This window comes from Puma concolor, chromosome B4 (genome assembly GCF_028749965.1).
Source record: "Puma concolor isolate L17-30 chromosome B4, mPumCon1.1.hap2, whole genome shotgun sequence".
In the NCBI taxonomy this organism is placed as follows: Eukaryota; Metazoa; Chordata; class Mammalia; order Carnivora; family Felidae; genus Puma; species Puma concolor.
Window position 1 is genome coordinate 120,637,696 of NC_141673.1, and position 18,446 is coordinate 120,656,141.

The 18,446-nt window shown below is 45.6% G+C and overlaps 1 protein-coding gene across 19 annotated transcripts in view; it reads right to left on the bottom strand.

The window, feature by feature from the left end:
• The window catches only part of KIAA1217 (KIAA1217 ortholog), a 755,207-nt gene that overhangs the window by 150,581 nt on the left and 586,180 nt on the right, over positions 1 to 18,446 (bottom strand). For 11 of the 19 annotated variants that reach the window (XM_086714730.1, XM_086714731.1, XM_086714725.1 and 8 more), the window contains one exon: positions 7,836 to 7,916. The exons of the other annotated variants lie outside the window; for them this stretch is intronic. In XM_086714730.1, coding sequence (XP_086570856.1) covers positions 7,836 to 7,916 — 81 coding nt within the window. The remainder of the gene's footprint in view (positions 1 to 7,835; positions 7,917 to 18,446) is intronic. 19 annotated transcript variants of the gene reach the window in all.

The window sequence follows — 18,446 nt, forward strand, 5'->3', positions numbered from 1 at the left end:
GAGGGAGAGGGAGAGGGGCAGAGAGAAGGACAAACAGAATCCTAAGCGGGGATGCAGGGCTCGAGCTTACAAACTGTGAGATCATAACCTGAGCCGAGATCAAAAGTCAGACATTTAACTGTGCCACCTAGGTGCCCCCCCGAATTCTTTTATTTAATATCTACATCCAATGGGGAGGCCCGAACCCATGACCCCGAGATCAAGAGTCACATGCTCCACTGACTGAACCAGCCGGGAGCCCCTCCTTGTTTCCAAATTCTAAGGCATCTGCTGGGCTTGGAACCGGGGATGGGAAGAACGGCAAGAGCTCGCCGAGGACACCTGGCTCCCATCCTGCCTCCATCCTTACGGAAACCCACCCCAGATGGCTGTATCTGCATCGACCGACATCGGCTCCCTTCGGGTGGCCCGGCTGCCGCCGTCAGGTAAGCCTGGGACCCACAGCCAGGCGCGCGTTGGAAGCAGCAGGCCCTGGTCTCCGCAAGGCTCTTTGGCTACTTCCCACAACTTCTGCGGCTGAGGGCCAGGAAAACAAAACCCAAGCCGCTGTCTCCTCAAGGGCCATTCTTCTGCTGATGGCCAGGCTGGGGAATAGACAGAGGACATCCACAGTTCTAGACCATGTCAGGTGGACGTGAGAACTATAATACACACGTAAGACAGAAGTGCTTGGTTTTATAGCAATTATGAAAGTTTTGGGTGGGTCTGGTGCCAAAGACTTAGAGGAGAAGAAATCAGCTTTTATTTTTAATAGAAAACGTGAGTGCAAGCACTAAAGGGTCCTGCTGTCGGTGTAAACACACACACAACTGACTGTTTAGTGCATATCCGCGCGCCATGAGAGCAGCTCGGGGACACGTGCCAGCTTTCCAGTCAACCAGGAACTTCTGGGCCTTGCGACTGGAAGGGCATATCTGCACAAGCCCCCCTTTGACGCCAACTTGCAACCGTGCACACCTGAGATTCTTAGAAGTCCCTTCTGCCTGAAGTTTAGCTCTGAAAATCAGTATTTCCCGTCCTCAGCTTGGACCGAGGGGACGCGTTTTCTCTGGGATTTATTTTGATGAGTTACCCCTGATAAACTCAGCTTATGCCCTGTTTCTTCAAGGGTAATATTTCAACCCCTTCCCCCTCTTTCCACCAAAAGGGTACCCAGACATTTTTCATGATTTTCACCTGTGAAAACACAAAGATGTTTGGTCTGGAGTAAAATCAGACGACTCAGCAGTTGGGCAAAGCACAACTGTGTCTTTCGTCTCCACATTTTCCTTCGCCGTGTGTGTTACTTCGTTATCAGATCAGAAAGATGAAAAGGGCAGTGATGCCAAGTAGTCACTGGCCATTGCCTCCCTGTCTAGAGCTGGCCACAGGCATCCACACAGCGAGGCAGGCACGGCACTGAGCCACGTGAGCCATGCGGGACCCCTCTGCCACCCACCTCTCCCCCTGCAAAGCCCCCTCTACAGATGCTGAGAAACCAATGACAAGGACAGCTGGTGCCGAAAAGGATGCTTCCTCATTCTTTATAGAGGCACCACGCTACACAGATCCTCTCTTTTACGTTATTTCTGTGTCACATGAATCTTTTGAGGTATTAATTCTCTTGTCCTCTCAGTTGTCAGCAACAAACAAACAAAAAAATTATGGAACATCTACTCCTGTTGCTTATTTCCTGAAAAAATTGCCAAGCCTTTGCGTTCTAAGGTCTTCCCATTGGAAGGTTTATTAACATTGTCTTTATGCTACAGAGGCCAACAGGAAGACCTTCTCCCTAGATTGAACTTAGGAGGTGAAGGCATTTGGAAAATAAATATGGTGGTGTCCTCCCACCCTCCACTGGGTGAGGAGGAAGGTTGCCAATTGGGCAGGAAAAGGGGGGATGAATGACTATCCAGGACCAGCTGGAGCATGCTGGTTTTATTGGTGGTGGTGGTGGTGGTGGTGGCTGCCATGGTGTTCTTCAAATTATGAAGACCTGGATTCCATTTACAAGGAGTGTCCCCACTGGGGAAGACGGATGCAGGGCATGCTTACAGTGTTTGAAACTGGTTCCAAGCTTACCCAGTTTTATGGGACTAGATGCATTCCTTAGGATTGATTTATGACCCCAAGTGATAAGAATAAATTTCTCAATAATTGCTGAAGTCACACCAGATGAGTTTGATTTGCAAAAAGTAGAAAGGTGATACTTTCTGTACTAGTGGGTCAGGGAGTGAATCTGTATATGTTACATCTATAATAGAATAAATAAACCTAGAGTAACATAGAAGGCTGACTAACAAAAGTATCATGGAACCAAACAATGGAATATTACACAGTCATCATCAGGGTCTTTGAAGGATTTTTTTTTCAACTATAACTTCAGAAATGGAAGCCATACCCCCAAATATTAGCATTGGTTTTCTCTATAGGGTAGTATTCTGAGTAACATACTTTCCTCCTTATTTGTCCCAAATGAGAATAAATTGCTTCTGCAAATCAGAGATTTACAGAATGAGCATGATATTTTTACAAAATTTTAATGTTTATTTTTGGGAGAGAGACAGAGTGTGAGCGGGAGAGAGGTAGAGAGAGAGTGGGGGGACACAGAATCCGAAGCAGTCTCCAGGCTCTGAGCTGTCAGCACAGAGCCTGATGTGAGGCTCGAACCTGTGAACTGTGAGATCAGACCTGAGCCGACGTCGGACACGTAACCGACTGAGCCACCCAGGCGCCCCTAAGCATGATATTTTTAAAGAGCAGATCAGGGGAAGGGAAGACTGTCTCACAAAACATTTAGAAACCAGAAAGATTCTTGTCTATGGTGACCTGAAGATACTCAAACCCAGGCCTGTCTTCTCATGTGTAATCCTTACGATTAGATTCCACGTAAAAGGACTCATCCTTAAAATGGCCCTTGACATGAGGACTCAAATGCATGGGGTAAACACAGGAACGAAGAAGACACATTTTCATTTTCATGCCATGCAAAATTCTGCAGGAATCCAGAATTGGGTGGACGTCCACGTCCAAAAAAGATTACAGCTAAGAAAGAAGAGCCAAAAGCCATCCGTTAGTTTTTGGACATGCGGATAATGCACTTCACCTTTTAAGGAGACAAGATTCTTGCATCCGTAGTTCTTTTTCTCCCCCCTCCCATCTGCAGTTCTGCCTCCATTACTATAACTTAACTTTAGGGCTCTTAAAATTTTTTTTTAAATTTTTTTTAACATTTATTTATTTTTGAGACAGAGAGAGAGAGAGAGAGCATGAACAGGGGAGGATCAGAGGAAGAGGGAGACATAGAATCTGAAACAGGCTCCAGGCTCTGGGCTGTCAGCACAGAGCCTGACGCGGGGCTCGAACCCACAGACCGTGAGATCATGACCTGAGCCGAAGCTCGATGCTTAACCGACTGAGCCACCCAGGCACCCCAAGAGCTCTTAAAATTTGACTCCAGGTAAATTGGGAACTTTAGCAATTTTTCTTTTTTACAGTCTGTTGAATATTTTCTATGTTTCAACCCCTTCGTCGTATGTAGGTGATATGATTCTCATTTTTTCCCTTTGCGAGGCTTGTGCCTAAAGGAGCAGATGCGCCCTGGGCCCCTCCCCAGGTCAGCTTGCAGGGCGGCCTCTCCCACTTTCAGGATTAGATGCCAACCCGCCACCTGCCCGCCTGGTGTCCTACCTGTAATAGGACACAGGCCTCACTTCTGAAACAGCACCTTGAACCGGCTGTTCTCCGACTTCCCTCCCAAGCCGCAATGAGACAAAGACTTTGGAAAGAAGATAAGGCCTAGCTTGCCTCCCTCTGTCTTTAGCATTCTTCCATGGGGTTACAAAGTTATACCATCAGCGAGTTCCAAATCTGGATCTCGTTAACTCAGACCCCCCTCTCCCCCTTTCAGACACACACTCCTGCAGTTAGTTCTCTTTAGTGTTGTGTTTTCCTCTTGAAGGAGTTGATACACGCAAAAAGGCCAGGCGAGGAACACGCCGTTTCCTCATGCACCCTGTCTGTTATGGGGATGGATGTCCCTTCTCAGAAGGCAAGAGCAAAACAATGGCACTTGTGGAGTTTAACACAAGGAAAACAACTTCGCCTCGTGAAGGAGTTAAAAAGTGTTCCTCTGTGCTATAACGGGAAGTATGTAGAATGTATGTAAAATGTCGCATCCATCAGAAAGGCTGACCCTGAAGTTAATGGTCAAGCCAATCACAGTTAGCTATACTCCTAAATTTGTCTCCGCCTCCTCTGAGATTTTGCCTTCAGATTTTTTAGTTTATCCACCGAAGTGGATGTCTCTTGACTCCAAGCTGCCTCGAATCAATCACTCATTATTTCTCTCTCTCTCTCTCTCTCTCTCTCTCTCTCTTTCCCCTCCTGTATTTTGAAACAAGAAGATGTGCATTATAAACAAGTAAGTGTCACAGGCTTGGGCTCCCACTGTCCTCACTGGGAGAAGTCTGAGCAAAGCAGGGGCAGATGCCTTTACAATTCAGAGAGCTAGCAATGCACTTCAAAGGTTTCGGGATAAAAGGTGTCTGAGTGAGGGCTGCTGTTATTATGGGTGATGAAAAGCAAGGGCCTGCCAGGGGGCTTTGAAATTTCAAGTCAAATACAACCAGCCTAACAAGGAATGCTAAATATGCCCTGTAGAAAGCCTCCTAACAAAGCCATTTGCGAATTCATCCTCACAGCCCAGGCTGCAGTCCTTTCTGGAGAGGACGTGGGGCCCCCTAGAGCTGAACCGCATTGTAGTGAAATGAGAGGCTTTCCCTGTGAGCAGAGGCCCCTCCTTTGACTAGTATACTTATCCTGGGAGATCTGAAGGTGTCCCCAGTCCCCCTGGAGTGAGGAAGGCCACAGGGAGCTGGGCCAGGCGGGACACTGGGGTATTGGAGGCGGCCATGCCTTCCGTGCTTGTGGCCAGACCCTCTTCAGACTTCTTGAAAGCAGGATCTGCTGATACTTTCCAACTCAAACACACACACCCATCACCACCACCAGCCACCCTCCCAATGTCACTGGAATGCTTTTCAAATGCAAAAATACATGTGAAAGTTCTGACAATTTCAGGGTAAAGGTTCTTTTTCCCTCTAGAGCCACTATAAGAAAGAACATCAGGGGGCGCCTGGGTGGCGCAGTCGGTTAAGCGTCCGGCTTCAGCCAGGTCACGATCTCGTGGTCCGTGAGTTCGAGCCCCGCGTCAGGCTCTGGGCTGATGGCTCAGAGCCTGGAGCCTGTTTCTGATTCTGTGTCTCCCTCTCTCTCTGCCCCTCCCCCGTTCATGCTCTGTCTCTCTCTGTCCCAAAAATAAATAAAAACATTGAATAAAAAATTAAAAAAAAAAAAAAGAAAGAACATCAGGGTCTGGGAACACAGAGGACAAGATTTAGAATGAAAGCACTTTCCTCTTTACCACACGGTTCTTACAGAATGCAGATTCCAATCCGGCCGTGCACTGGCAATGTGACCCCAGGTGAAGGCTCTCTGGAACCTTCATTCTCACTTCTACAAAATAATCAAAATATCTACTTGATATAGATGTGGTGAGGAGTCACTGAAAAAAATGCTCAGGAAGTTGTCAACTATAAATGATAGAAAGCATCTAGGTACCCTTGTGGAGAGCTGCTCTGTTGAGGGCGGTTCTAGATGGCTGGGCTCCCAGCTGTCCAGTGGGGGTCCCTCGGCTTGGGGGGTCCTATGTGAGAGAAGAGAATACAACCACCCTCTTTCTGTGTCCACCCCGCCTGACATGAGTAGATGGTTACTTCCAATTTCAAACCAGAGGACATGACATCCTCCGAGGCTGAGCATTACTCCTTTAACCAAAAAGGAGGAAGACCATCAATTTCCAACCTTATTACATCCCGTTCCTCCAAAATACACCACTGTCATTGTAACTTGTGTGTAAATGCTTTTCAAAAAATAATCCCTCAAAACGACTTTCAAATATCCCATTACTGGCTGATATATCAAAAAAAAAAAAAAAAAAAAGTCAGTGCTGAGAATTTCTTTCAAGCATAAGGGAAGACAACAGTGCAGGGGACCCCAAACACTGCACAGTTTATGATGGAGAATCCCACATTATGAAGCTAAATCTCTATTCTGCAAGAAGACAGGAACAGTTAAAATGGCGGCAGATTTTAAATTGTAGGGAGAAGCCATGCATGACATTTTTCTCCTTTCCTGCCCTCCTGTTCAGCGCATGACACGTGTGCAAGGAAATAATTAAGCTCCATTTTAAATGAATTATAGAAATTACAGAATTATAGAAACGTGAAATTACAGAGACATGAAAATGATTAAGCAGCATGGGAAAAAATTAGAGGTAAACACCCCATCGTAAGTGAGACCGTGGGGGGAGGGGCGATGATTCTCTGTAGCAAGTCTGGCCGAACTTTTACTTGAATGTCCCCTTGGGGACAAACTTTCCAGTTTGAGCTTGTTACCCCCCCCAAAAGACCCGTGAGACCGGTTACTAAAAAAGGAAAGTCAGGGGCCCCTGGGTGGCTCCGTGGGCTAAGGGCTTGACTCTTGGTTTGGGCTCAGGTCTCCATGTTGCGGTTCGTGAGCCTGAGCCCCGAGTCTGGCTCTGCACTGACAAGGTGGAGTCTGCTTGGGATTCTCTCTCTCCCCCTCTCTCTGCCTCTCCCTGGGTTGCGCACACGTGCTCTCTCTCTCTCTCTCTCAAAAATAAACTTTAAAAATAAAAAAAAATAAAATAAAAGGAAAGGAAAGGGAAAGAGGTCAGTGTGGTCACTGAAGACTGACCAATGGGAAAGAGGCCACCTCTGTAGAAAGGCCAGTCTGTCGGAGGCTTCCTAAACCTCACGGTTCAAGCCCTCACGGTAAAGCGCAAACGCTTCTGGCCTGCACATGCTCAGGAGACGAGAAAGAAATAGGCCCCGTGTCTGGAGGGACACAAAGGACGTGGGTGGCAATGTGCGAGAGGTCTGTGGGCACAGCGCCCAGCACCCAGCCAGGTATCCAAGAGCTGGAAACTCTCCCCACCCTTTCCAATTTTCATGTTCCAAACTGCCCCATTTGGACACAGAGGGCACCGAGGACTGTGGGTAAATAAGTAACATGCTGAAAACCGACTCTGGGGCTAGACGGCCTGGGGTCCAATGCCAACCCCGTTACTTATTACGACTATGTGGTCTTGGTCAAGTAATGTAACGTCTCTGCGCCTCGGTTTCCCCATTTGTAAAACGAGGACCACAGTACATCCACCCCATGGGTTGCTGTGAGAAACTAATACTTGTAAAGCACTTAGAAGGGTGGCTGGCCCATAGTAAGTCCTGTATCAATGTGTCTGTTGCTCTCACGTCTTGTTATTAAGACGCACATCAGTAACACGATCAGGAGCCAGCACTGGGTGTACTGGGGCCGAGTGAAGGAAGAGCCACGGTGCTCCGAGGTTACTAGAATGACGTGGTTTCTGTCGGATGTCCACGACTACTCTGCCTCGGGCAAGGCGGCGAGGAGGGAGGCTTGCCGCAGAGCCCCACTTTTCAGATGGCCACCCCATCTCTGACTCGCCTCCACATTCCTGCCGGCTCCACAACTCAGTGTGTGGAAAGCAAACGACGTATTTCGAAGCAGGCATGCAGTTAGCGTGCACCTTCATATTAACTCTCGCAGTTAACACAGAAAGACACGCGCATGTTTCAGAATGCTGCAAGCATTTGGCTTTGATGGGTTTAAATCGGGGCTTGGGGGAGACAGGGAAAAAGTACAGCCCATCTGGTTTAGTGGCTGATGCCGATTAGAAAGCCACACGCAACGGAATAAAAAGGCAGGAGGTGAGGTGCAACTCAATGCAGAGAAAAAAAAGGAGTACTAACTCGCTGAGATGATTCAATTTTCATCAAGTACCTTTGAATGTCAAGTTCTGCCTGAAGAGAGATCAGCATGCACTGCAAAGCCTGTATAACAGGAGAAAAGGAGAAAAAAAAGATAGAAAAGAAAAGGGGTGAAAACATGATGAGAAAAAAGAATAGGCTGACCAAAATGGACTGACCATCTATTTGTTCACGATGTAAATGTAGCAGTTAACCCCTGTCCCCCTCAAGGAAGGAGAAAACAGTGACAGTCCCATCCTTACGTTCTAGAAAGAAATGGCGAAAGCAAGCCCCGCCTGGCAACGAGTTTCCCCTAAAACATCTTGCCACAAGCCTATCTAAATTCACCGCGTCATCTGAGAATATGTCACATTGGCCAATTGTCTCCCAAGGCTGCAGGGAAGCTACGAGAGTTGCCAAACCAGATTGAAATACCTTTCCTAGTCTGAGTGCAGTTTGGTGGTGAGCCCCGCCTGCCATCTTGATTGGGAATGGCCACTTCTCTCAAGACTGGCTTGTGAGCTCAGTGCTCTGCACCTGGGCTCTGCCATGCAGGATGACAAGACTTTCTTGATCACACCCAATGTGAATACTTGCAGGAACAGAAGATCAGGATCACAGCTGAGGGAACAAATTCTGTCCCTGAAATCTGGGTGACCCTGGAGTGTGTGTCTTCAGTTTATTATGCTTCCTGTGCCAGTATTTAAATATTTCAATTCTCACCGATCCACTGATCAATTTTTGGACTTTATTCTTTATGTCTATTTATTTTTGAGAGAGCGAGAGACAGAGTGCAAGCAGGGCAGGGGCGGAGAGAGAGGGAGACATGGAATCCGAAGAGGCTCCAGCTCCGAGCTGTCAGCACAGAGCCCGATGTGGGGCTTGAACTCACAAACTGCGAGATCATGACTTGAGCCAAGGTGAGACGCTCAACTGACTGAGCCACCCAGGCACCCCCGGACAACTTCGTTTTTTAAATAATCACGGTGGAAATACCTTTTTGTCTTCCTAAAAATGAAACTTTCCATAATCCTCATGAGCAGATGACTCACTCCTGAATCCAGAATCAGCCAGCGAGAACTGAAAGCAGGGTCTCAAAGAGATATCTGACTCCCGCGTTCCCAGCAGCATTATTCACAACAGGCCCAAGTGGAAGCAAGGGTCCACCAACAGATGAGCGGATAAACAAAACACGGTGTGTGTACGTGTAATGAAAATTATCTGGTCTCAGAAGGGGAAGAAATTCAGACACACGCTACAACACGCAGGAGCCTTGAGAACATTATAGGAAGTAACATAATCCGCACACAAAAAGACACACGCTGTAAGAGTCCGCTTACATGAGGTACCCAGAGTAGTCAACTGAGTGATACAAAGTAGGATGACGGGTGCCAGCGGCTGGGAGGAGAGGGGGATGGGAAGGTGCTGTTTGATGTGGACAGAGTTTCAGTTTTGCAAAACGAAGAGTGCTGGGGGCTGGTTGCACAACATGCACCTAACACCACTGAACTGGTTAAGATGGGGGTCCCTGGGTGGCTCAGTCGGTTGAACGCCCGACTCATAGTTTCAGCTCAGGTCATGATCTCGCAGTTTCGGGAGTTCAAACCCTGCGTCGGGCTCTGGGCTGACAGCCTGGAGCCTGCTTGGGATTCTCGGCCTCCCTCTCTCTCTGCCCCTGCCCTGCTCATGCTGTCTCTCTCTCACTCTCTCTCTCTCTCAAACACACACACACACACACACACACACACACACACACACACATTCTCTCTCTCTCTCTCAAAATAAACAAAACTTAAAAAAAAAGTGGTTAAGGTGGTAAACTTTGTGTCATGTATATTTTACCACAATTAAAAACAAAAAGTAAAAACAAAACAAAACAAAACAAAAAAAATCGGCCAGTGAGATGTCCTGGCTCGACACCTGCTTGTTACAATTACTGCATGTGCACACAGATGTATCCATATGAATATGACCAAAATATACACGGCCTCTAAACATCGTCAGAATTGAATTATATCGTATCTGCGGTCCATACCACCATTATAGATACAGCGATAAGATGTATATATGTGTATTTCTTTTATTTCTCACTAATTTTATATTATTTAGAAGCTGGTTTCACACATATCAGACACAAATCCCTACAAGGAAAAGAACGTTTGAATACAGAGGGCTACATCCCGAAGCTAAAAGACAGGTCTCTAGGCAAGAACTGTACTAAAATGGTCTATCCAGAATGCATTCAGAAGTGGGGGGGGGGGGGGGAGGCAAAGAACTCAAAGGGACTTTTAAGAGAACAGGAGAGTGACACCATTAGAAGAGCTATTAGCCAGACTGACCTCATAAAAGCCCTTTCCTAGGTGAATATATTCTCCCTAGAAAGGTGAGGGTTGCTGTAGGGCTTCTGATTCTTTACAGGCTTCATCAACTACGAAAGAAATCTGAAGCAGATCACAAATACTAAAGCCCCGTAGGTGCATGATAAATAAAAGTGCAAGATAAAAACAGGATGATAGATTTGAAGAGCTGCTGTGCACAAGCAAGGAGAAAAGGGTGCAGAAAACCAGAACGTGCATCCGAAGGAGATGGGAAATAAAATGGGCTGAGGGCAGAGAACCCGAGAGAGCCAGCCCCGCACAGCGCGGATGGAGAACAAGAGGGGGGAGGGGAGACCAGTTCCCCAACAACATGGCTGCCAGGAGGGCAGAGACCCCAGCCTCTCTCTGTAGGAGGGCTCTCAGCAGAGGGACCTGCAACAATAATAATACAATACTTGGACAAAAGGGGGACAAAGAAAGTCGCTAAAGCAGCTGCTTTAGGCAAGGACTGTCTGCAATCCAAGAACGTAGGGGGACAAACACAGGAGTGGTCAAAGGCTTCCAACTTCGAGCAAGTACCAACTCTGCTGGTCATCCTTTCTTGCCCTTACTGCCTGAGGTCGAGGAAACACAGAAGCTGGGAGAGCCGTCCTGCATCAGAGCAGGAAAGGACCCCGGGGTGCCAGGGAGGCAGGAGGCCTTTCTTCAAAGATGCGGTCGGTGGCTCCCACGCAGAAGGGGTTCCAGAAACTGGGTCTGCAGGAACTCGAGCTCTCTAATGGCATCCATTTCCTCAGGATTACAAAATTCGACTCACAGAAAACCTCCTCACTTTTCAGCAGGTTCCATACGTGTGCAAAATGTTTCGGGCTCTATAGGTTCTGAGCCCTACAGAAGGAAGTGTAGAAGGAGACGGGATTTTATTAGGCCACTCACACGCTCCGGTTAAATCAAGTGTGTAGAACTTAGAAGTCTGATTTATAGATCTGACCATAAAACAGAAAATTGTTCCTAAAAAAAAAAAAAAAATCAGTGTGGGTGCGGAAGGAGCATCTCCGAGTCACTTCAGAGAATTATAATGGCGATCAGTAGTTGACGGACATCACGAGGCCACATCGAGATAAGGGAATGTAACGGCAAGGCCCACGACCTCAAGGAAACAGCTGTAGCTGCATCATGATGATGCCATAAAAATTAAACAGAAGGAAATTTTGAGTATTTCAAAGATTCCTAATAAATCCGATGGCATCATAAGAGGAAAATGGTCAAGGGAAACAACACAGGTGGCCGTTCCACTAACTGGTGCTCAAGATGTCTTTGAAAGGCTAAATGCAGCAGGAAGAGAAAGAGGTTCAAAATCTCTTCCTTAAGAATAAAGACAGTGCTGGTGAGCCTGAGAAGGGCAGATCAGGAATAGTAAATATTGAGTAATGACAAAGAGAACCAAAAATGAACAACACACACAGTATTTCTAACAGCCTGAATGATGAGCACTATTCATTCTCTTTCTTTTGCTCTGTATCTTCCTGAGCTTTCTAGAATAAAGATAATTACATAAGAATACAAAAAGAGAAGAATATGGGTGACAGTCACAAAAGGCAAATGTAGGTCCCTAGCGAGTAACAGTGAGAGAAAAACCATAAGGAACTTTGGAGATTTGCCAAAATCGAAAAGCTCGCAAAAGGTTCTGGTTTTATCCAGAAATGGAAGATTTTCTGATACACTTCCCTTCTAGTCAACTTTTGACTATTTAGGAGTAATTGAAGCAGTCTGAAGATTATTGTGGTCAAAGAAAATGTATTCATGAAAAAAAAATGACAAGATCTAGCGAAAACACGTCCGTATTAGGGGTTCCCCAGAGTTTGTGATTATACAGTAATCACGGAGTTGTCCATTGTACCTTCTTCTAACAAGAAGATCTAATTGCCAGAGTCTTAACTTAGAATTTTCATCATGTTTCTAAATTTACAGACCCGTATTTCCTCTTCCTCCTCTCTTATTGCCAACACCCTTGTTCTTTATTTTACCAATGGAGAATTATCAGTATTAGTTTCCACTTAGTTCCAGATTCAAGGGATGCAGAGTGCTATTCTGATCCAATTTCTGAAAGCCTTCTGTCTTCCTGCTCTTGGAATCACATAGCAGCTATTTAATTCCTGTAAGCCTGACATTCCTTATCTGGAAAGCGAGAACAATAATAGTATTTACTTCACATAGTTGTTATGAGGATCAAATGGGATCGAGGCATGGAAACCAAGAGACACAATTCCTGGCACAGAGTAAGAAGGCAAATGCTAGGAACTTGAAACGCTTATTTAAAAAAAAAAAAACTGCATTCCCCAAAAGATGCTTTACTTACAATAACTAGGAAGTACTATCTAATGCCTTAAAATTTTGCATGTCCTTTCGATTCAGCCATTCTATTTTGAGCAACTGACTTTAAGGAAATCTATAATCTATAATAATCCACAAGCAGGTACGCAATGGAACCCACCAATCTAAGCAACTTACTAACAATGATGAAGAAGCAGACTCTGTAACAACACAGAATGAAGGTCACACATATAATGGGTGTGTGAACATTTAACCCAATGTTAATCCATGTGGGTTGTGAGATCATAAGTGATTCTTTTGCTCTTTATCTGTTCTTTCCAGTATTTCCAGAATGCACATGTATTACTCTTACATTAAAAAAATATGTATATATATATTTTTGAACTTGTGGGGGATTTGGGATTTGAGCTTGCTTTTCTGATTTGTTTTTCCCTCCCCAAAATGAAGCACTGAATATGATATAAACAGCTACAGATGAATTTAAACCAAAATAGGAAAACAAGATTTTACGCATTTGACAGTCTTAAAAATGGGAAGAATAAGATCCTATCTAAATGCACAGCCTTTTTTTTTTTTTATCACTTGTAAGCTTGCCAACATTTTTTTTCACCTTGACTATGTATCAGTTGCACCACGAGGGGGCGCCGCGAACTTAACGAGTACAATAAATGCAGCCCCTGGCCTGATGGAAGGAAGCAGCTGAAATCCCGAACTTGAGAGGAAGCAAGACATACTCCACACTGATGGCTTTGAGCCCACCTTCATCTCTTCAAAATGCCTCAGAGTCCCTTAGACAGCTCACTTTGGCTGGAGGTACCCAGTCTGGAAAACTAAAATGGGGCGACCATTTGTGTCATGACAGCAGGAAGAGTTGATTTCTGCAAATCTAATAGATTTAATGAAGCTGTTATTGAACAAATGAAAATTAGTAGCCCCCATAACACAAAACTAAAGAACACAACAAAAGCAAATGTTGCGGAAATCATCTTAGAAGTAATTTGATCCTAAGGACACACAGTTCTACCAGTAACTTGGAGACCAACATAATTTCAGGTTATTTGGGGTAAAAACAAACAAAAAAAAAAGTTACTCAACTGAGAGACCCAATTGTAACATAATTCTTTTCTAAAAATGTTTAAAACATTAAAGATGGGATAAAATTAGGTAGGCTTTGTGAGACTTTGTGAGTCACGTTCAGTTTTATAATTGATTAACGATAAATTTACAATACAGGATAAAGTCTCAGGGACTCTCAAGGGTAAACGGACAAAACCAAACAAAAAAAGCTGCCACATCTCAAAAAGAAAAAGATTCAGGGCAAAAATCCTAGGAATTCCGAATTTCCTAAGAATTCCAAGTAATTCTACAGTGAACTTAGGACAGTGATTGGGGGTATCACTCTTGGAAAGATATACGTGGCTTTGAGCCTCCAGTTCAACTCCTAACATCTCAGACCTTGGGCATTTTACCCTGGAAATGCTGCCTTTATCATGTGTCATGTGTGGTTTCCTCATCTTTTCTTTTTTTAAAAATTTTTAAAGTTTGTTTATTTATTTTGAGAGAGAGAGAAACCGAGAAAGTGAGCAGGGGAGGCGCAGAGAGAAAGGGAGAGACAGAATCCCAAGCAGGCTTCGGCACGCGGCTCTAACCCATGAACTGTGAGATCATGACCTGAGCTGAAACCAAGAGTCGGATACTTAACCGACCGAGCCACCCAGGCGCCCCATTTCCTCGTCCTTAAAGTAGTAAAGATAGTAATAATAATATTTGTGTTACTGTTTTCCTGTATGAAATGAGATAGTTTATGAAAAAATGCTAAATCTGTGCCTAGCATATAAAAACGCGGTACCTGGTGTAATAAGAGCCTGAGCAATATTAGGACAGCCACGGCTCTTGTGCTCGTCTGTGGCCAAGGGAAGCGTCTGAACGCCTCTGTGCTTGTGTTGTCATGACTCCAATGGAAATAAGGAGTCTGATGTTTAAAACACCCAACACCAAATACATTTGTCTCTTTCTGCATACAACGGAATGCTGGCTCTCAATAAGATACACAAATGCATCGACTACCTAGTATAAGAGACTGTTGGCTCCTTAACAGATCTCAGAGGGCTTTATTCAGAGGTCTTTCCTCCACATTGCTGCTTAATAAAGAAAAAAATGGAAATGAAGTGCCCTGCATAGAGTTATATAAAATGGCTGAGAAGAGTTACCCCAGGTCAGCTCCACAAGGGTGACAAATAACTTGGAACTGCCCCCCTACACACAATCTATGGACATCAGGACGACCAGTTCCTTGAGAATTCTGCCTGGTTTTCTTCCACAGCACTTAAATGCCACCTGATATACTAGATATATCACTTACTTGCTTGTTTCTTCTCTGCGCCCCCTCGCCCCCCATTTAAGCACCAGGAAGGCGGGGATGTCTCCAGTGCTGACTTCACTTCCAGAATGAATAGAAAGGCTGTGAAGGAGGCATTGGTGTTTGGGGAGCCTTGACTTTGGCAGTCTGCTTGACTTGAGGGCTCACCTCCTGGTCTGTAAACTACCTCAGGTCTGAGGGGTTCAGGCGCAAGGAGTTGGCCCAGAAACTCACCCAACGCTCACATCAGCCTCCCCAGCCAACCTGCAGATCTGTCCCCAGCCACTGCTCATGCTCCATCGAGAGCATTCCAACCCATCACTCTGACTCCCCCGTGCCTTAATGCTTCATGGCTACTCTCACACCTTCTTGAAAGGAGGCAAATGTCTATCTGATACGGAATTTCTGTCTGGCAGCATTTCCCTTCAATTTCCACCAAACCCTTCTCCCCTGGAATACTAAACACAAAAAAGACTCAAAGCTCCTAAGAAAAAAAGAGCTTCTGAACTCCAGATTTCTATTTCTCCCTCATTATGCCAAACCTTTGTAATACATTTCATCCTTGTTCCAGCTGACCCTTGGCTCCGTCAGGCCATCTTCTGACCGGGCCTTGCTTTGGAAGCAGCCTTCTTGCACTTGAGACGTAACTCAAGGTAAGAATTTTAATAGGGAGGAAAGTAGGATAAAAAATGGGATCATTTAGAAACCATCCGGGAAGGCACCGCCTTTCTGATTCTCCCTGTTCTCCCAGAGAAAACAGTCAGAGGCCAGAATCTCTTAGATCTCGACAAACTTCCCCCATAAGCAAGGGGAACCAGACCAGCGGAAGGATGCCTCTGAGCATCTTGTCTTCCCCTACCTAAGATGGGGAAATGCTGGCCTTTTCACACAACATCTATTCTAGAAGTTTCCATAATGGTTGGCGGTGATATAAATGCGATATCTATGGAATAATGGCCAATGCTGTTCTATGAGGGAGACGTGCTCAGTGGTCCAGAGAGCACTGGGCAAAGAGTTGGAGCGTGGGCTCTACAGTCTTTGCTGAGCATTCGATGTAACTTAGACATCTGTCTGGTCCTCAATTCCTGATGTATAAAACGCAGAGTTAGATTCAACCTCTATGGCAGATCTTAGCTTTGGGTTCTCCAAAAGCATATTGCCTCCTAACGTCCTTGGCCACACCAGAGTGCTCCACACACAGTCGTTACTGAGGAAGGTCTAGCGTGTAGCTCCATGAGCAGGTGGGAAGATGTTCAGCACTCATTCACTGTTGTCCTCTGAATAAATGACTTAAGCTGACATTAGGCTTTGAATTGGATCCGTTAAACCACTAAGTCTCACTTTCCCCTTTCCAAGATGGCAACGACCATCTTGCCTACCTCACAACGTCACCAAGAAGTGCGAACGAGGTAAATCAGACAAAAGCACTGTTGAGTGTAAAACTCTAATAATAACAGTGCAGTAGTGTTTTTATGACGGAGAGGGAGCTGGAGGCATGCACACATGGACCAGAGTTCCTAGAATGCTTTGCTGCTAAAGCATGAGGTCTGGCTCTGTCCATTCCAGGGATGTTAGACCTTCAACACACAGCCTCAATCCAGGAGCAGAGAAAAATCACAGTGGTGGATGTTGGCACCCCCATCTCCAGCTGGGGGTCTGGGCTGGGAGACTTGCTGACTGGAGGCCCTAAGGTCCACCTGCCTGTAGAGCTGCGACCTCTCCTGACCCCAAGGTAATTGCGGCTTTGATCTCTAGTTCTACGCTGTCGTAGGTATGCTGAGCTCCACGGACTGGGCTCAGCCAACCCACCGGCCCTCATCAGCCCTTATCACCCAAGAGCTCAGTGCTGGAGCCTGGCCTCATTTCCCAGTTTCTGGTTGATCAATTCCCAGAAATAGCCAAGTATATTTTTGGGGTTGAAATTTATTGTGAAAGCTATAAGCTTTATTGGGATAAAAATGTGTTCTGACACAAAAACTATTCTTGACAGTTCCATTTCACTGCTGACATCAATTAAATAAGCAAGTGATGCCATTTCTTAAATTCAAAGACGGATTGATATTATTTAAACAGACAAGGGCCATCATCAGTTGCTAGTCTGTGTGATAAAACATCGTAATTATAATTAATACAACATAACTGGGGCCATAATTACAAATTAGTATTTTTAACATTGCAATTAAGGAAAATAATCTGTAGAGAAGCAAAAAGAAAAAACAACAACCCAGCTACAGCTCTCTGGCATGATTTTGAATCTACTAGAGTTCATACATTCTTCTAGCTGGATGAATACTATTTGTTGTCTTTTTTTTTTCAATGTTTATTTTTGAGAGAGAGAGAGAGAGAGAGAGCAGGGGAAGTACAGAGAAGGGGACAGAGGATCCGAAGAAAGCAGGCTCCATGCTGTCAGCACAGAGCCTAACATGGGGCTCGAACCCAGGAACCCTGAGATCATGACCTGAGCCAAAGTCAGGTGCTCAAGCGACTGAGGTGCCCAGGTGCCCCTGTTGTCATTTTTAATATCTAGTTAAATCTTTTGTTGATAAAATAAGTAAAGACTTCAATCTTTTGAAGCAAAAGGTTGGATTCTAGGAGTTCTTCTTGACGTTTAACATACATCCCTGTGACAACAATGAATTTAAAACAGAATGTGTGCACATAACAATTCAACTCTAAACGGGCTTTGCTAATTGCCTGGAAATAGCAGGTGCAAAAAGTTGAAAACAGTCTCAAAGTACACGAACGGCCTCTGGCCCTACACTGAAAAACTGAGAGAGTGAGATCAAGAGAGAGAAACGAGCCCCTCAGCAAAATTAAAAGTAGTATAGTTCCTGTTTAGAGCCACCGGCATGGTAGTTTCTGGAGCCGCAGTGCAAATCACAGCTCAAAAATGTTCAGCGGGGCCCCGGCTCGTGCCACAAAAAGGCTTTCAAAAAAACATTTAAGTTTATCAACGGCCCTTCCAGGAGAAGTGTAGGGCAAAGTTACTGCAGAACCTTCCCATCAAAGCTTCACAGAAAGAAGTCGAAAATACAGGACGGAACCAACACAACGAGGACTATGCGGACAGAGAGAGAAAACCAGAAACCGTTGTTCACAAGCAAGACACAGTGCTATTGTCAAGGCGGTGTTTGACCATACACAAGCCCCACGTGGGTGTCGGGGTGACCCTGTGACTTCACAGGCATTTCTGTCTGGACCATCTACCTAGGCTGCCCCACCTCCTGTCCTTCAGAATACGGGGCAGTGGCAGCACTGGAATGTCAAGCCTATCTGAAGGGCATCTGGTTCAGCCGTTTTAAGGTGGAGGGAGGGGAGGGAGAGACCCTCAGGGAGGGAGCAAAGAGGAAACCGCATCATCGAGATGAGCACTTCCTGTTGGTGTGAACAACTCTCTCCTCTTCCACCCAGAAGATCCGAGAGGCCGCGGTGGGTCTGAGGCTGATGTGCAGGTATGTGGGGTCATTCCAGGCTTTTGGGGAGGCCTTGACACTACTTTCAAACTTTAGTGCTCACTGTAGAACCCTGCAAGATTGGCTAGCTACCATCCTCCCCCTTCCACACCCCCCCCCACCCCAGATCCCTGCAAAGCTATACTCCCTC